Below are 23022 nucleotides of genomic sequence, written 5' to 3' on the forward strand. Positions count from 1 at the left end.
ACATTCTTTCAATTCTATTATTTTGAAAATATTAACCAATCAGAAGCTCGTATTAATATTGAAAGCGCGTAAGAATAGCTAGGCTTAAAACATTTAACATTTATTTTCATGACTTGAATAGGCTGAACTATCGAAAGCATGTATTGATATTGAAACTGCGTAAGAACAAGTTTATTACATTAAATCTTCATTTTGTTTCTGGACGTCGACTGAATAAGCACGTGACCATATACAATTTAAAAATTCGTCAGATTCGTTTGCCAACTAATTGAAACAATAAGAAGTCTTAGCATTGTCAGAAGACTCATTACATAGAGAATAGACACGTGACCACGTGCATATTATAAACCAATCAGGAGCTAGCTGCGATTCTGAAAATACGTAAGAAAGAGTGTGATATACTATATTCTCATTCTGACACAGGACATCAGAGAGAACAGACATGGTTTACAATTGTAACGAATGCGGGAGTAATTTTCCAAAGCTGAGTCAATTACTTCAACACAGGAGGACAGAAAATCACTGGAGAATGTTTAGTTGTGATACGTGTGGAAAAACATTTAACCGAAAAGTAAACTTAGACAGACATAAAAAGAAGCATACGATAACCAATAATCTACATTGTACAGTTTGTAGCCAACCGTTTACACGCTATGATAACCTCAAACGTCATCAGATGGAGAAACATCAGATGGGTGGGGGGTTGAAGAAATCAGCGGAAAATGATGACATACCTATAAAACGCTTGAAGAAAAACGACGATCCTAAAGAATTTTACAATATTACGAAAATCAATGAACAGCGCATGGAAAAATTTAAAACGACATCCTCTACTTACAAAGTGACTTTTAAAGATCTAGAGGTGACATATGATGTGTCGGCGACACTCGAGCGACTGTTTAATGCCATTTTTGAAGACTTGACCAGGGGAGCTAAGCCAGAAGACCTGATCAGATTGGTAATCCAGAGTCCTACATTGGATTACCCTATCGTTATACCGTTTTTACGCATACCCGAACTGACTACAGAGCGTTTTATGGGTGAAGTGGAGAGAGTATTACAATCAAATGAAGATTTTACCATTGACGAAGGGTTAATGTTTGACGTCATACATGTGAATATGCCAAATGGGGGAAGCAGGAAAAAATGCCATTATGTTAACTTAGAGAAAACATTGAAAGAAAAACGATGTTTCATACGTATCCAGAATGACGATGACTTATGCTGTGCGAGAGCCCTTATTACGGCCAAAGCTAAATTAGACCAACATGAAAAATGGAACAGCATCAGACAGGGACGTGAAATACAAAAGCAATTGGCAGAAAGGTTACATAAAAATGCCGGTGTGTTCCTAGGACCTTGTGGTATTGATGAAATCAAGAAGTTTCAAAAGGCTCTGTGTGGATACCAGATAAACATCGTGTCGGCTGACCATTTTAACGGTATTATCTACGCTGGACCAGATGCTGAAAAGAAAATCTATCTCTACTACAGTAACAATCATTACGATATAATTACCAGTATGCCAGCCTTCTTATCCAGAAATTATTACTGTACAATATGCGGAAAAGGATATGACCATAAGGAAAAACATTCGTGTAACAATGCGTGTCACAACTGTAAGAAAATACATAGCCCGAGTGAAGAAAAATGGATCCATTGCGAGATATGCAATCGATTGTTTCGAGGACAAGAGTGCTTTGATCTTCACCAAAAAGCAACAGCGAAAGGAAATTCAACGTGCCTCACTTACATCAGATGTGAAGACTGTGGAAAAACAATAAATAAAAATATGAGTGAAAAACCTCATATATGCGGTTCAAAATACTGTGAACTGTGTAAAGACTTCTTTGAAGAGGGACACCAGTGCTACATGCAACCTGAAGATTTAAACCAAGATGAACAATTAACGATAAATGACGATGAAAAGAACGTTGATACATATATATTTTTTGATTTGGAATGTCGACAGCAAGATATTGTTCAATGTGAGAAAGGTTATGAGAGTGGAGTAGATGGGAAATGTATACATTGTAAAAGGTCAAAGTGCGGTGCCTTTGAACATGTACCGAATTTATGTGTGGTCCATAAAGTATGTACTGTATGCATGGATAGAGAGTTGGGTGAAAAAAGTGAGTGTGAGTTGTGTGGAAAAAATGAACTTATATTTTCGGGACTGAATACTATCGATACATTTTGTAGTTGGCTGTTTTCTGAAGAAAATGTCGATGCTACCGTCATATGTCACAATTTCCAAGGTTATGACTCTTACCCCATTCTCCAATATTTGTACAAAAATGCCATCGTTCCGACTGTGATACCTAATGGTGCCAAAATCATGTCCTTGATAGTTCCTAGTTGTAAAATCAAAATGATTGATTCCATTAACTTTTTGCCAATGGCTCTTTCAAAACTGCCAGCCATGTTTGGATTTTCTGAATTATCTAAAGGTTACTTCCCCCATCTCTTTAACCGACAAGAGAATCAAACTACTGTACTTAATCATTTACCGAATATGAAATATTACAACCCAGATGGAATGAAACCCGATTCGAGAAGAGTTTTTATGGAGTGGTACGAAGCCAATATACACACACCGTTTGATTTTCAAAAGGAAATATTGAAGTATTGTCGGTCAGATGTGGATATCTTAAGACGATGTTGTCTCAAATTTAGAGCTGACTTCCTCAAAGTTACCCAAGTTGATCCATTTAAGAAGAACATTACCATTGCCTCCGCTTGTCAAACAGTCTTTAGAACAAATTTTCTCAAAGAAAACACGATTGGTATCATTCCTACACATGGTTACAATCCCGAACAGGTTCAATCTATAAAAGCTTTACAATGGGTGAAATACCAGTCTTATGCTCTGGGTATTAGGATACAACATGCTAGAAATGGGGGTGAAAGGGTAATTGGACCTTACAGGGTAGATGGTTATTATGAAACAGGAGACCAGAAAGTCGTATTAGAGTTCCACGGCGACTTCTGGCATGGTAATCCGAAACTCTATTCAAGTTCAACGGTAAACCCTGTCAATAAACTAACCATGGGGAGCTATATCAAAATACTTTGACAAAACAAAAATATATAGAAGAGCTTGGCTACACCTACGTATCTATCTGGGAGTCTGAATTTGAAAAAGAATTAAAAGAAAACAATGCAATGAGGACATTTATAGAACAGCTTGATATGGTAACACCCTTACAACCTAGAGAAGCTTTTTTCGGGGGTCGAACAGAAGCATTTACACTTTACAAAGAAGCAAATGAGGAAGAAACTATCGACTATTATGATGTAACATCCCTCTACCCTTTTATCAATAAGACAGGAAAAATTCCACTGGGTCACCCGAGAATAATTACAGAAAATTTCGCGGAGATTGACAAATATGAAGGGTTAATCAAGTGTAAAGTTATCCCACCGCGAGACTTATTTATACCTGTCCTGCCTTGTAAAATGAACGGAAAGTTGCTATTCTCTCTGTGCAAAATATGCGCTGAATCGTATCAACAGACTAAATGTTTGCATACGAACGAAGAAAGAGCTTTTATAGGCACCTGGGTAACAGACGAAGTTAAAAAGGCCATTGATAAGGGATACACTTTGGATTGCATTTATGAAGTCTGGCATTTCGAAAACATCTCTCAATATGATCCTGTTGCTAAAGAAGGGGGTCTCTTCACTGAATATGTAAACACATTTCTTAAAGTCAAACAGGAGAAAAGTGGTTGGCCAAAATGGTGTAAGACAGAAGAGCAAAAACAAACGTATATTGAACAATATTATGAAAAAGAGGGGGTCCTACTTGATTACAGTAATATAGAGAAAAACCCGGGAATGCGCGCTTTAGCTAAACTTATGCTCAATTCATTCTGGGGAAAATTTGGTCAGAAATTAAACAAAAATCAAGTGGAGTTCATTGATGAACCAGCCCTATACTTTGAAAAACTAACGAGTGATAGAGAAGAAGTAACGGCTGTAAACTTTGTGTCTAATGAAATGGTAGAGATTCGTTGGAAATATAAGGATGAATTTGTAGAGCCCACTGGGAAAACCAACGTGGTCATTGCAGCCTATACAACAGCTCAAGCTAGACTCAAATTATACTCTTACTTAGAAAAGCTAGGACCCCGAGCGTTGTACGCGGATACCGATTCTGTTGTATTTACGTCAAAAGTAGGAGATTGGATGCCTTCCTTAGGCGATTATTTAGGTGACCTTACGGACGAAATACAAGGAAACCATATCAAAACATTTGTGGCTAGTGGACCAAAAAGTTATGGGTATCAATTAGAAAATCCTGATGAGTCTGGTAAACAAACACACTGCAAAATAAAAGGCATCACTCTGAATTTCAAAAATCAAATGTCAATAAATTTTGAAACAATTAAGGACATGATTATTGGCCCATCGAATCAGGTTGTGATGGTGACAGATTCTCAAAAAATATGCCGAGACCGTGACCAAGCTAGACTTTTAACGATGACGCAAAAGAAAAAACATAGGATTGTGTTTGATAAGAGAGTGAGAGATGGATGTATATCTTACCCGTATGGATATTGAGTATATATATATTATAATGTATTTTAAAATTTTATTTGTACAAAAATAAAAGATGAACAGAGTAGTAGTATTTGCTTTCTTTTCATTACTTTCCAATATCTACATAAAACTAAAATGGCGGTGACGTCATTTCGTTCAAATGAGCCCCATACCGAAAATTGACTCCTCCCAATCCAAGATGGCGGCTTTATATAGCCAAAGAAGAAAAAATGTGGTCTATAGAGATGCCCTCCACTACTGTCAGATATGTGTGTTTCATTTAAAATTGAATAAAACTCTTCTTTAGAAGGTAATTCTGTTTCTTTGAAATTTTTAAATGAATCCATGTAATCATATGGATAAACACCTTTTGTTTTTAATAATTCTAGTGTAACCGAAGGTTCCAGCTTCGCTATATTTTTATCAAATTCAGTTGATGTGTATTTAAATTCAGGAATATTTTTTACTAAGTTATCCAATGATTGAGACATAAATTGGAATGAATCAATAAAGACCAAGTCGGAAATCATAAATGCCATATATCTTTCCATATTGTTAGGAATAACATTAATTTCTTTTTTGAATTTTCCTATTTGCTGCATAAAAAAATGACCGTCATAACCTCTTGAATTATGAAAAATAACAGGAATTTTGTGTGTTAGTCTAAAATTAATATTACATTCTGAGTGAGCACTTCCTCTGAATTTTCCTGTTATATGACAATGATCACGGACTGGCACTTCACCTTCTATATATTCTTTTTCACAGATATGACAAAACTTTTGTTTTTTAAATTCTCTTTCATCTTTTTTAGACATTCTCAAATCTTTGTTAAAATGTTCTTTAAATATTTCTTTACAATATTCCTCTTCCTCAAGCATTTTTTCAATAAACTTATAAACTGCATTAGGACCTCTATAAAAATCTGGGTTAGTTTAGTATAACTGTTATCATAACAACAAACAACTTTATAGCCGTAACCACAATCTATATGATTTTGATATGGTTCAGTTAATGAAGATTCAGTTGATGGTAAAGCAGTTAAAACTTTTTTAGTTATTGATTCAAAATCAGCATAAATTACAAAAGGTACTGCTAAACCTTTATGATAATTTTTAAATTGTACTTTACTTCCCTCTTTTGGCATTTTTACACCTTGGATTCCATTAATAGCTAAACAATTTGGAATATGTTCATTTAATATTCTTTCTTGAGTAAAATGTTGCAGACAGCATTTGCAGAAGTGTTTTTTATTTGCATGTTTTGTTTTGTTAAACATTAATCTATTAAAGTCTTTTATCCAAACATAATGATGAACCGGGGTCCCTGGTAATTTACAGTCATCATCAGTTATTTTATCATTAGTAATTAGCAACATGTCACAGTGTTCTTCGTATTGATATTTCGATATGTACAATGGATAAATTCCCGTAGGTTCTTCATAACCAAATATATTAAATGATATTTTATTTAAAACTTCTATTTTAGGTATTTGATTTAATGTAACAGGAAATTCAATTCCAGTATAATCAAGATCGTTTGTATGTTTTTTATATTTTGAAACTCTTTCAGAATGTTTTGTTACAGGAAATTTGTAAGCTAAATGACACCATCTAAAACATTCGTTATCATCATTCTTTATATTTATTAATCCTTTCATTGGAGGTTGTAATGGTTTTGGTAACTCTAAATAACTTGAAGCAGCCAATGGACTATACTTATATCTATTTATATAATGAGCATCAACTGACTCTATTCTCCAGCCGCTTCCTTCAGAAATCCAATTACCAATTCTATTTATTATTTCATCAAAAGCTTGATGTAAAGTTTTTTTTATTTCGTTTGTGTTAATAATTTCTAAAGCCTTTGATTGAAAATAAGCTGATTTATATATTGTATCAGTTTTATCCATTTTTGCAAAAGTTATTTTTAAAACAACGTTTATTTTTATACCTTTTAAAGTTTTAAGTTCAGATTTAAGTATTTCATAAGAGTCATTTATAGTTAAATATAATTGATTCTTTGGATCTTGTCTATATGTAATTTTAATTTCAAATTTCTTATAATATTGTTTTGTAGATCTTTCAATTTCCATCTATATATTATATTTAGAAAAAAAATCACTAAGGAAAAAAGGATTAAAAAAATAATAAAATAAATAAAGTTTAAGAAGAATTAAAATATTTAAATTTATATCTTTTTCCGCTGGTTTTTGATATTCCGCTTTTAACTTGGTTTTTTCCTTTGCAGCACATTGTTATTAACCCTGAATTAATATTAAGGTCTTTGGATGCTGCATAAGTGCTTTTATATGTTTTTTCTTCATTAGTGTCACAATCGGTTGCAATAACTTTTTTAGGATTGTTTCGAATATTATTTGGTCTGGGACAATCACATTATCTTTCAGCATTTTCTTCTTCAGTAAATAGGCAACCGCAGTTCCATTCAAATAAATTATTTTTTAAAAGATAAGGATCTATAACATTTTGTAATTTATCAATGACATGATTTTTATATTCATCGCTAACTATTTGATTAAGTTTTGATTTAATAACATTTCTTCTTTTAAGAACTTTTTTATATGTTTTTTGTCTGATTCATTATTTCTCCTAAAGTGCTAGATAATTTTGGCATAATCATTCTATCTACCTTTCTATTAACCATCTATATAATATACTTATAGAAAAAAAATCTTTAAAAACGCACCTAAAGAAATTATATTGATTTGAGAAATTTGTTTATATTATCTATATCTTTTGAATATGATTTTAAAGTCATTTTTTCTAAATTGTTATCAACTGTTAAAATTGTAATACCTTCTTGAGACATTCTGTTTAACCATTCTTCGTGTAATTTGTGTAATTTTTCTAAATAATCTAAACCAACTCTATTTTCTTCCGTTCTGTTTCTTTTTTGAATTCTTTTAAGACATATTTCTTGGTTGGTTTTAACATAAACAAATCCATCAATTGGGTTTTTTCCGTATGGTTTTATAATATGATCAGTTAAGAAAAGATTGTATACTGCCCACTCGGGGTCATTTATAACACCGGTGTCGTGATGTTGTTTTGTAAAAACGTTACTGTTAGTTAAATAACAACGCTCAAGGACAGAAACACCATCAAACTGTTTAGCAGAAGATAACATTTTTATATGACTCTTTAAAGTTGTTAGTTGAAAAGGAAATAAATATTTGGAAGGTTCTTGAGCAGCAAGTTCAAAAAGGTTATATGAATTATAACTTGCGAAGCTGGAACCTTCGGTTGCATGTGGATCCATAACATTTTGCCATTCGTGAATTGGTTCTGGAATTATATTAAAATTAGGATTATATTCTTTAATAATATCTAAAAACGTACTTTTTCCTGATGCAATATTACCTTCAACTGATATAATTTTTCTCATTTATATAAAATACTTATAGAAAAAAATCTTTAATATTCTTTGATAATCTTTAATAATCTTTAATAACCTTTAATAACCTTTAATACAACTCTTCTTCTTCTTTGCTTTTATATCCGTTAAATTTAAATTCCTTCATGTGCATTTCAAGAGGTGTTGAATAATTTTTTTCTTTCTGCATTTCTAATAGTATTGTAAAAATATCCTGAATAACTTTTTTCTCTTCTTCTTTATTTACTTTTCCAATCCGTGCTTTTGTTATTAGTTGTTTTATTTTGTGATGATGTGTTTTTAAAATAAATTTCTTGTCATCAAGTTTTAGTCTATTAGTAAATATGGTAATTACTGATGGATCAGCGCCAGCAACTGCTACAAATAAAGGAATAGCTGGAACAAGTGCTAATGCAGCTGAGCAACCAAAGATACCTGCTGTAATATATAACCCAGTACTTACTCTCCCACAAAATTTATAACTTTTTCTGTAAGCAGCAGCTAGTTTAGTTAAGTGAATAATTAATTGATCTATTGTTTCTATTCCATTATTATTAGAAATTAGATTTTTATTACTCATTTATATAATTAATATTAATATTTTTCAATTTAAATTTCTTCCAATTCACTAAACGGAACCCAACTATTAAATTTTTCATTGTAGCCTTTCCATTTTACTAAAGCTTGTTTTTTCTTATAGTCTCGTCTAATAACTTTTTCTATTCTAAAAACCTCTTGTGTAGTAGGTAAAAGTTCTTGTTCATAAAATGAACCCTGAATTATTTCATCATTTAAATATTTTATAGTGTATGTTCTGGGATTTGTATTATTAATTTTATAAATTATAAATATTTCCTCTGTCCAGTTTGGTGTATATCCTTTTTCAAAATGTCTTTTAAGTTTGCTTAAACGAACACGATCACCAATTTTAAATTTTGTTTTACTCTTTGGTATTTTTAAATCACCATATAAATTAAAGTAAACAGTACCTTTATTTAAGTTTTTACTAGCTTCGGTTGGTGTCATTTTTATACTAGAATGTTTTGTTTTGTTATATTTATCAACCATATCCTGCAAATTATCTAAATAAGTATAAGTATTATTTGCTGTAAAGTATTTCCACATTATTCTTTTTAAACTTCTATTAAATCTTTCTATTACTACAGCCTTTCCTTCATTAAATGTATGGTACATGTTAATTTTATTTTTATTCAAAAATGATTCAAACTTTTTATTATAAAATTCTTTTCCTTCCTCCACCCATAAATTTGTTGGAATCCTTGCAGTCTTCGAGGACTTTCGTCCCTGAATTCTATCTTCAGAAATTATTTTTTCAAATGCTTCAGTAACAGATTCTCCAGTTTTATTCTTTAATGGAATAACCCAAGCATATTTACTGAATATATCAATAACGGTTAACAAGTACTTTACTCCTTTATTGTATTTTGAAAAAGCTTGCATGTCAACTAAATCAGCTGACCAAGTATCATCAATATCATTAACTATCACTCTTCGTTTCCTAAATTTTCTTTTAATTGGTTTGTGTAATTCTTCTGCTAATTCATCGCTCCAGCGGTAGCTTGGTACAGTTATTCCGGGGGTATACTCTACCCCCTTTTCCCGTTTTTTGACTTTTGTCTGGGTGTTAAACCCATAGGGAACTGTTGTTCCTGTCCCAGCCCGAGTTTGTATTTCGTTTTAATTACAGGTTTTACAACTAAATGTTTTGCAATCTATTCTCTAAATGTTTTTGATTTAGTTTTATTTAAGTTGGAAAGCATTTTTTTGTCGCATGTACCCTTTTTTACACCGCTGTCATAGCAAAAGTCATGGTCCATACATACTGCATCCAGTTCGTTGATAGGAGGTCCGTTATCTAAAGGATTTCCTGGTCCACAATAGTTATATCCTGGAAGTGTTAAACCTTTTTTAGGTAATAAAGGTAACATTGATTTGTGAATATCTAAATTACCTGCTGTGATAGTACTTTTAACAAACTTTGATTTCATTTTCCCACAAGATGTGCAGGTAGCCATTAACATTCTTTTCCCATTTTTTGCTGTAACATAGTGAGGATTTATAGTATCTGTAAATTTTCTTTCTTTCAAACAATATATTTTATTCTGTAAACTCATCTATATCAAATGTATTTAAAATTATTTAAAGACTAATAATGTAGTTATTAATTCAAAATAAGTTTAAATACCTTTACATTTTATCAATAAGAATAATCTGCCAAAAGTTTGCCAAAAGTTTGTCAAGTTGGCAGACACTGCCACATTGTTGTCTCCGTGGCAGAAATTTGGCAAATATTTGGTGGAAGTGTTTAATCATATTTTACTATAGGTTTTCATAAAGTACTGTTTGTTTTAAATTTGTTGAAATTTGTTGAAATTGGTTAGCATTGATCGGTTTAGGTCAAGGGTTAAAATTAAGTTGGGTCAAAATTGGCTTAAAACCATCATTTCTTATACTACTAATATCCTCCAGGCGCGTAGCTGCCTTTACGCAGATACGCAGCTGCGTAGTGAAAATCTGGCAAGCATACACAATTCAAATTGCTAATCTATTTCGTTTCAATAAGTCTAATCATGCAACGGAGATTGCTTCATATACAATCATTGCTTACTTCGTACTCTGTTTTTAAAAAGAAGAATGGCGATCTCATCGGGACAAGCAAAATGTGATCGTTAAACATATGTTACATGTTCTTTACCAGTAGGAATTATTTGCATAGCAAACTGATTTATAATAAGTTGATTTAACATGCATTGAAATTCACCAATTTTCTTTGTAGTTTTATAACAATTTATGTATAGTTTTGCAATTTATTTCGTTATCCTACTACATGTATTTAATTACTTATTTTGTAATAATCGTGTGAAATAATACAATCATACGCCATCTATGCTAACGGTTTAAACAGGCAATCTTCTATAACAAAATTATAACACAATGTCAAAAAAAGAATGAAACAATGTTGGCTTTCAAGTTTAAAAGGAATTTTGAATAGGATATTTTTTATAATATTACACAAATAATTTTCGCACATAATAATTATTAAGTTATTTTCAGACGTCATAGAATATCTGCTATATGTTAAATTTATAATTTACTTAAATGTATACGTAAAGGATATCGACCGAGTACAAGGTCTTCCTCTGCAGGAAAGACCTACGCACGAGCTTCTTGTGAACACCGAGAGCACGAAGAGCTCGAGGTGTTTTGAGAAGCCCGTGCGCAGGTCTTTCCTACAGAGGCCGATGTATGAGGCCGATACCCGACTTACATACCGTCATTCCATCGGTTACAATTCTGACGAAATTTTATCACAGGCATTAGATCTCAGACGATATAATGAACTTAAAGACAGAAAGGTTTTTCTGACACAGAATATAAACATGTAAGGAATTTATGTTACTTTCAAAAATTTAGAAGTTATGACGTGATAATTGTTCTCGTAATTTTGTTTATATAGGTGTAGGAAGTGGTTAAACTGCACATGCAAGACCGGGAAGGTATGTTACCCCATCAAATATTACCTGAAAGGTTTATGCAGGATAATAATTGCCTGCCTACCAAAACAGTACTTCCATATCGGTAGACACTATGAAACCTCAGAAAAGTAAAAAATATTTTCATTTTTGTAGAGCAAATTATGGACATTTTTGTGACAAAACACCAAAAACATTGCTAAAAACGATTAAAACCTTTTACTGTTTCCGTGAAGAAACTTGATATAATTTTGAAAAAGGTCACACAAATCTCGTTTTCGAAGAATTTGACGTTTATTTATAAAAGAAAATTTAAAGTATGGTGTACAATTCGCACCATTTAATCGAATCCGCTACAGTTACACGACTGTTCCAGGAAGACATTCCTGAGCACCTTATTATTGAACAAACGGGACACTGTTTCCTTGCCAGATGTGTGTCATTTATGGCTGGATTTTAGAATAACTTTTCTCGGTGTTCATCACATTGATCTGACGTGACGGGCATAAGACCAAAGTCCGTAGGTCAAAGATCAATATCACACGTGTAGGTCAAAGGTCAAGATGTCCTGAAAATATACACACATACATGTATGTGTGCTGAAAGTCTAATTTTCTCATTGAAAGAACATCGTTTTTATTCTCACTCGTAGAAGCTTGTCTACAAAGTTCAGACAAGAAGGTTATAGAAAGTTTGTCCAGTACCGATTAAAAAAAATATGTATGAGACTGTGCCCCTACTTTGAAAGAAGTGTAGTTTTAAAGAACCTGACTCAATTTTTGAAATATATATCCTTAGTATAAAAGATCGTACTGAGTGTAACTAGAAACCTATGTAAATGGCTTACTTATACTTCAAACATTTAAAGAATTAAGTGGGAGGATGTGTAGTGACAACGTATCATAAATGCAGCTGATATTTTTGAAGATATATCCCTAGATGTTTAAAAATTGTATGGAGCATTACTTGTGTAGTATAAGAGGCGCTCGTAATTATAAAACACATCGAGGACAAATGAAAAGGCACAAATCGCAACCATATATTATTAAAATCTGTGTTGCATTTTATTCAAAGTTTTAAAGTTTATTCAATTGAATAATGTTTTGATTGGAACAGGCTGGAAAATGGTGAATTGTAAAACGTTTTTTGTCTGCCTCAGTGGTAGAGCCACTGGCGCCAGACCAGAAAAAAATGCCTCTGTACATGTTATACCCTACCCCTAGGTATTCTATAAGAACCATGGTCATGAACGGGAAAATATACTTACCCGTTTCAGTCGCACATTTCATACCTAAAACAAGCAGTTCGGTAAAAATGTAATTTGGATATCAAACAAGTGGTAATTTATCTTCCATTGTGTACTGGTCACATTACTTCAATACTTCTTATCTTAGAAAAACAACGCGTAGTTTATAGTTTTTCAACGTTTCACAAAAAACTTGCTTGAACTTCCCTGGTGACGTTCCGTTCTAGATTACAAAACCATTGTGATTGGCTGTTGCGAAAATGTATGTCAGTCGTCATTTTACTACACGTGTTCGCTAAAATGTGAAAATCAGCATAAATGTGAAAAATGAATAAAATAAACAGAACAGATGTAGACTTATGTATGATTACAAATTAAATATCATATACAAGATGGAATTCATTCATCATTTCGAATTTTAGTGTAAAATTGTGAATTTTTTAAATTCTGTTTTTGTTTGTTTATATTTTGCCTAACGTGTGCACACCGCCGTGACCTCTAGACCGGATGTTCATTAGGGAAGGTCACGCAAGTTTTTTCTGTAACGTTGACGGAAGCGTAAAATATGTTGATTATCTCAGAAATATTGAATATTGAGACAATGTGACTGGTGCACGATGGAAGATAAATTATCGCTTTTTCAATATACTAGGTACCCATGCACCGAACTGCGCGTTTAAGTTGTGAAATGTACGATTGAAACGGGTTAGTATATTTTCCCGTTCATGACCATGGTTCTTATAGAATACCTAGGGGTAGGGTATAACATATACAGGGACATTTTCTTTTTGGTCTGGCGCCAGTGGGTAGAGCGGTCATTCTTTACTTTCACTTATCATTTCGATTTCACATACATATTTTTCCTTTCATCATTTACGGCTTTATTTATAAATTTGGAATTTTTTCCTCATTTTGGTCAGGCATATCATGATTATCTCACCATAAAAATCATGTGATTGAAACATATTTATGTGTTTGATAGATGATGGTATTTAATTATTTTTCTTATGCTCAGGTCTGGGTAGAACAGGTAGACCACTGCACGAAAATCTTTTGTTCAAAGAGGTCTTTCAGAAAAATATAGACCTCTTCCTAACAAAGGAAGAGGTATGTAAAATTATCATTTAGTCATTGGTCACATTGTTGTAGAATATAAAATCCTATAGAAATCAAGTAATTAAATCCGATTTTATCTTACGCCATTGCCCCACAAGTCTTAAGATACTACAGTAAAATCCAGTTCACAGTGAGATAAATATCTTCTTTCTTTTATAATTGATGATTATATATTTTAATGGCGGATTAGGTAGCTAAATTATATGCAATTATATTTCAGAAGACGTTAAACTACATTCTTAAAAACAATCAGATCAAGATTTCAATGGTTTTAGATGTTGTTCAGATACATCAACTGTCACGCTAAGATTTCAATATTTGTTTTACGAATCAATATGTTAGTACAATGTCTACCCAATGCTAATGTTAAAGCCTCGTATAAAACTTCTGAAAAAAATAATTTTTTGGTTCGCTAAAGCTTGATATATGTTATTTCAATGTATATTTTAACATTGGGACATGAAAATATGTTCCTTACAAACCATGTTTGTTTACATAGATCAAAGAAGGGCTAAAATAGGGACATTTTACATTGTTCCTTATAATAGAAAATTTACCGAAAATTCATTTTTAACTATGTTCGTTATATTTGAAGTTAACTCTGTTCACAATGATTACACTAGCGTGAAATCACAATGGCGAAGCGCGAAACTGTGAATTTTTCGTAATTTCGCTCTTCGCCATTGCAATTCCGCGTTTCGCAATCGTAATGTTGCATTTTGTTTTTCTCCATCATGCACAGGTGAAATGCGAAGCGTTGGATCACGATCCATGACGGCAAAGCGCGAGATCACAAGCACAAAATCGCGAAAATTTCTTAATTTCGCACTTCGCCATTGTGATCTCACGCTTCGCCACCGTTATTTCGCTCTTCTCGCTTCGCTATTACGCGATGGTGAAGCACGGAATTTTGCGATCTCGCATTTTGCCGTCGTGGCCCCACACGAGATCACGATAGCTAAGCGTGAAATCGATAATTTGTTTTGCACTTTGCAATCGTGTCGCACTTTGCCATCGTGGTCTAGCTCTTCGGCATCATTGGGTAGGCGATACGTGAAGCGCGGGATCACGATGGCAAAGCTAGAGTGACGGTAAAATTCATTTTAACAACTATCGTACATTTACTTATAGATATATCCCTTGAATGATATATCCAATCATAATGATATTTTGATAGTATATTACCTCGAAACATCTGTTTTGTTTAAATACTTGCACACATGTACATGAACAGCAGTTTACATGTGTAATATTATACGAATACAAAGTAAAACCATACATTTTATATAAAAGAAATGAGAAAAAAGATATTTGTGCAATATTTTTGCTTGAAAAAATATGCTATTTAAAATGCACAATTTGCCGTTTTCACATTAAAAAAATAATCAGAGGAGGATACCTCGACCCCAGCATTACCTCTGCGTACTATGAAAAATGCCCCAGCTACGCGCCTGCCAGAGCAAGCATAGGGTGGACCCAGTTCACCAAAATTTCTCGTCATTTTTGTTGTTGTTTAGTTTCCCATCCTTTTAGCTCTGATTTTCAACATTTTGATGATAAGCAAATTCCTCGTTGCTTGAATTGTTCGACAAACCTGCAAACCTACTAAACTTCATGTCCTGTTTACCTATCTTAATCAAGCGCGTAGCTACCTTTACGCAAATACGCATCTGCGTAGTGAAAATCTGGCTACCATACACAATTAATTGGCTAGTGTCATGCAACGGCGATGGCTTCATACACTATCATTGCTTACTTCATATTGTGTTTGAAGTACAGTAAACTCCGGTTTTAGCGAACTCATCGGGACAAGCAAGTGCGTTTTCGTTGTAACCTGAGTTTGTAATAAAAATAAAGCGAACCTGTTACTTATAGACATTATTTGTATAGCAAACTGATTTATATGATTAATTGATTTAACGTGCATTGAAATTCACCAATTGTCTTTGTAGTTTTATAACAATTTAGGTACAGTTTTGCAATTTATCTCATAATCCTACTATCTGATTGCTTATTTTGTAATAATCCTGACCATGTGAAATATTACAATCATACGCTGTCTAGGAGAAAATTTCTATAACAAAATTATAATACAGTGTTAACAGTTAATAAAATGTTGTTTGAGAAATCGGAAAAATTTACATTTTCAAGGCTAAAAGCTTTTGAATATGACTTTTTGTATAACACTGCAGACGTAATTTGTCTCGCATGATATTTACTTTATCTTGAGCTGAGCGCGAAACTATTGTAACCGTATATAAATAAAAAAAAAAGATATAATAGCTTTACGCTCAGCCTTTGATATCATAGATATATGTTTTAATTGTACTTAAGTGTATGAAATTATCAACTATTATTCCATAGAAAAAAAAATTCAATAGAAATCCATTCATTACACCTAGTTAAATCTTACGCTATTGACACCGGTACAAGTCATACGATATTACAGTATTTGACAACCAATTCACAGTGAGATAAAAATGCTCTTTCTATATAATTGGTGATTTAATATTTTCAATGCGTAATTATGTAACTAAATTATATGTATAATATTTCGAAAGATCTTAAACAACATTTTTGTAAAATCATCAAAACAAGATTTCAGTGTAATACTTGTTATAGATGTCGTTTAGATAATATTATATCAACAATCCCGCTACGGTTAAATATACTTGGCGTTATTGAATAGTTACCACTTCATATATACCTCTCTACTTGTTTATACAATATCGACGTCACTTTTTCATGGCCTGTGCGCGGCCTATTACTCATAGACCCTGTCTGATCATGTCTCCTAACCCATTTCATGACTGTCAGGTGAGAACAGCACATACGACGTGCAATTTCACGACATGAAAGTTCGGGGTCAACCATGCCAATGACCTGATGGCGTTGATCGTGCCTTAAACGTGGCATTCTTAGCAAGGATATTCTAGATTTTTTAACGTATTCCTTTTAGTCTGTCGGCTAATTTTCAAGTGCGATGAATGATTTGCGACAGAATTTTCGTACATGTCGACACTGCTGGAAAAATTCATTTTGCACGTGCAGCCCGTGTCTCAAACGGAGTTAATCGAATTTGACAAATCTTTACACCAGTGACGTTTCAGTTGCGTCAAAAATGTAGTCGTGTTATGCTTTTATCACAGTCCAGTGCGATTTTTAAAATATAAGGACCATTAGGGTGGTAACTTTTCAGTGACGCTTTTTCAAAGTTTCGCACTTCGCCGCTGTGATCTCGCGCTTTTATGACTTTGTTGACTAGTATTCAGTTTGGAGTTATGGCAAAATTCCTTACTCTCGAATATATACTTATACACGCTTATCTGTCGTGCGAAGGCGATACCCGAAGCGCGAGATCAAAATGAAAAAGCACGAAATGGAGTGTTTATTTTTTTTTTTCTTAAAATGTTTTGCTTCACCACCGTCATGTTTAGCTTCACCATCGTGTTTTCACGCTTCACAATACGCAGTGTTCACAGCGCGAAATCACGATGGCTTCACCATCGCTATCTCGCGCTTTACAGCTCGCCAGGGAAAGAGATGCATGAAGCGCTAAGCGCAAGATCACGATGGCAAACTGCAAAATAATTTAAAAGGAGTAAGAAACATTTTGCAGAATACTATTTTAGTTGAAGAAAAGATAATAATACATTTTAACGAAGTTGACATAATGCAGACGTCGATGACATTCGCCGAAATATTTTCCCTATGCAAGGCATCAGTTTTTGTAACAATATCATGAAACTTAGCATGTCTTTGTTGACTAGTATTCAGTTTGGAGTTATGGCAAAATTCCTTACTCTCGAATATATACTTATACAAACATCTCTTGTTATCCAGTCATAATGATGTTTTGAAAGTGTGTTACCACCAAACATCTGTTTTGAATACTGCACACATATATGGATCACACATGGATCAATGAACCACACATTGCACGTGCAATATTACACGCATACCTAGTAAAATAATACATTTTATATAAAAAATTAAGAACGAATAAGGTTTTCGTGCAATGTTTAGCTTCAAATACACGTCAAAATGCACCATTTGCGGTTCTCAGATGAAAACAAAATCATGGGGAGGATACCAAGACCCCTACGCATTACCTCTGCGTACTATGAAGAATGCCCTATAGCTACGCGCATGTTAATAGAACCACTTTTTCCAACACCTATTTTTCATGAAAGTTCTATCATAACTTAAAGTAACGATGAAAATAAAGAGGGAGTGTAATAGTAATATGCCAGTCAGTTGCGGTCTGCTACGGTAACCCTAAAATATGCTCATGTCCGCACAATAAACTCCTACTTTCGGTTTCGATCCGCAAAACTTGCAGTGTGGAGTGTAGGCCTATAAACATAAACCATCTCATTTCATGCATCAGGCCCGGATCCAGGGCCCGACCGAGGGGGGTGGGGGGCGTGCCTCCCCAGTTGGCCGAGAAGTGACATACTCATCAAAGATGCATCCTACTATTTTGGCAAAGGAATAATTATTTCTCAAACTTTAGAACCAGAAATATACCAGAGGCCACCATTTTATACATGTATTTCAAAATTTTCCAGGGGAGAACCCCCTAACCCCCAATCAAGAGGGAATTATCGTACCCCTCCAATACTTCAAAATTTAGACTTAAAATACACCAGAGGACATAATTTTCTGCCCGTATATTAAAAATTTCCAGGAGTCCCCCTGACCCCCCCCCCCCCCCCTGACCCCGGAACCCCTGCCTAACATCTAACATGGGCACAGGCATCCCCTCCAATACCTTGCAGTGTTGCACCTCGGCAGTGATGTCTTCGTTCCTGCCCTTTGCATGATTGCATGATGTATTCTTGCAGTAAAATGTGTGATTAAAGCACTGTCTTGTTCCATACGAATTTTCGAAAAACAAAACATGGAGAAATAAGGATCTGTTTACTACTAGCTTCTTTCGACTACTCTTGACGAAGCACATTTTCGACCGAATTACTAGCTTTATTCCTCAAAACGAAGCTTAAAAACATGGGTCGGTCGCAATAAAATATTTGACAAAAATCATAGAATTTCTGAACAAATTTAATTTTGTTTTGCTATGAACATTTTATACCCCGTAACAACTTAAATAACAAGACCAAATGTATAGAAGCAATATTCAATTGAAAATACACATAAGAATGTGTCTATGTAGATGGATCTTGATACTAAGTTGATAGCGAACTTTTTGTTCCGGATTTTCTCCGGATAGGCTGCTTCCAGTAGCTGGAGGGCATAAAAGACCAAAGTTTTATCTTTATCTTGGCTGGTCATTGCATAATATCGCTAAATTAGAAAATGGGTCTGCCTCAATGTAATGCTCATTTCAATAACGAGGACGGTATCCGCTCGATTGACAGAAACAACGAGGATGGTACCATGGTACATCGTCAGAGGTATCTGTTTTTCTACACACTGTCTTCGAAAAAATCGATCTGATTTTACTGTGATTCCAGTTTTTGTGAAATGAAAGTAACGGCTAACACATAGAATGACTGCTGTTCATTTTCCTAACAAAAATTTCTTCATATAATCCGAAATAATACCATCAATCGTGAAAATATATACCATCGCCTTAAAATATCTACATTTTCGCAGCAAAAAAACGTATTTTTTTTTCAGTTATTCAGATTATATTAGATAGATATTTGACACGGATATAGTTAAGGTATGATCTTACACATTCAATACTAAAACTTTTCAAATCTTCAGTTAAATACGGAATAATAACCTGTTAAAGATGTGAATTTCCTGTTCACCAACATGTACATAAATCACACGAGGGCGGTATCGTTCACACGAGTAGGTACCCGAATAACCAGTGTGATTTATGTCTGCATGAAAAGACCCGGATAAACGAGGCCTTTGAAATGTTTGGATAAGTAAATGTGTGTTGAATTCAATATATGTATCCTGTTTAGACGCGGATGTAAATTTGATCAAGGGACATTTGCACAGCATTTTTCATTATGAGATCAGCGTAGCCAACCAGACTCGGTCCATTAAAAAGTATTAAAATTATGTCGACATACCTGATTTAATGTTGCGGTAAAAAAATAAACAGAAAATATGTAATTGAGTACAATTTTTTTTATCAAAGCGGCAAACATAAAATGATTAAAACAGTCAAGCAATAAAAGGAGTGTTTGTTATATTTGCTGTCCTATGAACCACTTTTTATGTTGAAACTTAATAGAAGAACCTGCATATTTTCCAAATGACCTACCATGCACAAGTCGGGTTTCATGAAAAACATTTTGTACTGGGATCTCTCTTTTTGTGACAGACGGATGGACAGACAGATGGACGAACGGACAGATAAACTGGCAAAATAAAATTACCTTTATAGTCTACATATTTAACTCAGACTTCATGAAAAAAAAACTCTTGTACTTACGATTTGTGACTGACATAAAACAAGACAGACTGCCGAACGAACGGATATACGGAGAAAATAAAAAATCGCATATTCTCCACACTGTCTTTTACTTATTTAAGAATTTCATAAACAAATAAACAAAAACAAAAATCTTGTATTTTTAGTTATCACAGTGTCGCTTCACAACAACCACATTTGTTTCAAATGCAACGAAATAAAAACATGTGCGTATTCCCCATTTTGACATCTATCAATGTATCAGTTCTAACAAAGGATCCTACACTACCAGTATTTGTCATATTTTTTACTATTTGCTGCTATAGCAACTACAAGTGTTGCCATAGTAACAAAATGAAACGATAAAACAAATGAACAAATACTTTCCCTGACTGGATGTACTTTTTATTCTCTTTTAGAGAATACCTGTAGCAAAAAAATTTTTCTTCAAACTTTCATTATTCACCTTAATGAGGGTTGTTTCAAAAATAACTCTTGAATACATTTTTCTAACTAAGCAGACTTTTGCACCAAGTAAATATTTGAACACAGTCGCAGACATGCATTGCAATTTGTGTATTTATCATTGTTTATACAAAGTGAAAAGTGTGCTTCAGAAATGTTCATGAAATTCTTAATCGTAATGTAACGTTTCCTCTTGTCCTGAGGATAGCACGCGTAATTAGCACAGTTTAAGCTCATCCGGTAGCCATTATGGGCGACTCCTCCAAGAGACTGTTAACAATTTTAGTAAGATAATAATACAAGATAATTCCAGAAGCTTCGTTGGTTCTTAAGCGTACAGGGCATGGTGTAAAGCACCCATACACGGATTACAGATGTTAGTAATTTTAGTTGGAACAGCAGGCTTGAACTAGCGATCCCTGGTGGGATCACTCTATCCGCTCTCTAATTTCGATAGACGCCATTAGGTAAAGAGATACCTATCCCTAAAGAAGATTCAGAAATCGTGTTACGTCACTGAAAATTTTACCCGTGCAAAATCAGTTTTCGCATGGAGATAAGTTTGTCGCCATAAGCGATTGTAAGGAAGAAAAACTTGCTTCACCATCAATGCGAAATTAATATAAAACTCTGGTGATATGTATTTGTTTTAAAACAGAAATGCGTTGTCGCGACCATGGCTAATGTCTTGTAACTTAATTACAACATTGAATGCCTAAAATATGTAAACTATCCGCTTATTTTTCATGATCAGTCTAGGTGAATATGCTGGATGTACATGTATTCAACATTGAAGCATATAAGTTGTCAAAGAATATGTATTTGAGGTTACTAACAAATATATAAAACTGCCAAACTATAGAATAATGTTCAGGGGACTATTTAGTGCACGTGTTGATTGCAACCAAATACGTGTATACTCAGGCTTTTAACTATAATCTCAAATGGCAAAAATAATCTATTCTTGTTGTTTTTTTAGGTTTAGTTCCTCTTATCTAATATAATGATTAAATATTTGAAATACAGCAAAAATAATGAACAGCTCTGACATTAAAAGATAGACAGGTAGTATGTAGCAGTTTTGTATGAGCCTAGGAGAATTATTTACGTGCAATAGTAAATGAAAAAAATGTATCTTCGTTTTCCATTTGAAAACATTTTTCTTACCTTTATTAAAACTATTTAATATCCCAAGTATTACAGAAAGTGCACTTCATTCCTTGACAAAAATACTGATTTATTTTATGGTGGCAAGACTGATATTTTTTTTTGAGTTATAGAATAAATTATTACGGACCACCGCTTTGTAAGATAACCTGCTATTCCCGTGACTAAACAAACAACGTAAATCGCTTGATAGATTATACAATCGATTTATCGTTTTGAAAAATGCGTTACAACATACCCCGTTTACACCGAGAAGGGTTAAAATTATGCTGTTCAAACTACATGATACGTAAAAAACATGACAGTCACGTGGCGGGCACGGTTTCTCCATCATTAAAGAAGGAAATATGCCTAACACATTGCATTTGTCGATTTCGTTCACATTCTCAAATCGTTACGTTACTTTTGAACACTCAGAAGTAGGAACTTGCACTTTACCGATATTCTTCGAAAAAAAGCAACAAATGAGCTAGTGTATGTTCATTTAGTATTTGCTTGTTTTGTATGGCTTAGTGTTGTTATATTTTCTGGTCTTTTGGGATCATAGAGAACATTCAAGTTTACTATAATAGAATTCCGCTTAAGCAGGTGCTAAAGTGTGTGTGTGGGTGGGGGTGGGGGGGGGGGGGGGGGAGCGGGGCTAAGTGAGTCTGCTGTTATGTTGCTTGGTGCTTTCTATGCTTCGAAAGAATATTTTCACGTGTTCTATTAATGTCAGACCGACATAGTTAGGGCCATTATGCGACTGTCTAGCTTTTAATGTTGGATAAACAATCCAGATAAGGCCGGGCACCTGGATAGAACCAGCGATCCAACATATTTAAGCCAACCGGATGGCTTTCTGAGTTGAAATGATTTTACATCCCTTGCGCGATTCCGAACCAGCTGCGGCGAGAGGCAAGTGATTCGAAGCCACTCTGCGCAGTTGGACTTTATCTATGTTCAAATCACAGCCGCATATCTAAGGGACAGACACATTTTATTAAGTCACATGAAGTAACATGGACAGTGGCTGTTCGTTTAACGTGCACCCTAGCAGTATACATTACAGGTACTTTTACGGCGTACGCCGTTTCGCCGTTTCGCCGCGGACAACCGGCTAGGCGTTCGTTTGGCATCTCGGCACTACCGTACGCCATGTGCGCCGGTCTTGCGAGATAGGCAAAGCGGCGAATTATATATTTTCGCGATATAAAATC

The 23022-nt window shown here is 33.9% G+C and overlaps 3 protein-coding genes across 9 annotated transcripts in view; 2 read left to right on the forward strand and 1 right to left on the reverse strand.

The window, feature by feature from the left end:
* The window catches only part of LOC123566083 (ankyrin-1-like), a 228079-nt gene extending 206085 nt beyond the window's left edge, over positions 1-21994 (reverse strand). For all 7 annotated transcript variants that reach the window (XM_053550181.1, XM_053550182.1, XM_053550183.1 and 4 more), the window contains exon 1: positions 21824-21994. The gene's annotated coding sequence lies outside the window, so the exon portion shown is untranslated. The remainder of the gene's footprint in view (positions 1-21823) is intronic.
* LOC123565260 (uncharacterized) lies at positions 443-3076 on the forward strand. Its single transcript, XM_045359129.2, has one exon. It carries the CDS (start codon positions 443-445, stop codon positions 3074-3076), a length of 2634 nt encoding a protein of 877 aa, XP_045215064.2.
* Positions 3166-4566, forward strand: LOC128558905 (uncharacterized). The gene has a single exon (XM_053549189.1). It carries the CDS (start codon positions 3166-3168, stop codon positions 4564-4566), a length of 1401 nt encoding a protein of 466 aa, XP_053405164.1.
* Positions 21995-23022: the final 1028 nt, after the last annotated feature.

The sequence above is a fragment of the Mercenaria mercenaria genome, chromosome 8 (assembly GCF_021730395.1).
Source record: "Mercenaria mercenaria strain notata chromosome 8, MADL_Memer_1, whole genome shotgun sequence".
Classification (NCBI taxonomy): Eukaryota; Metazoa; Mollusca; class Bivalvia; order Venerida; family Veneridae; genus Mercenaria; species Mercenaria mercenaria.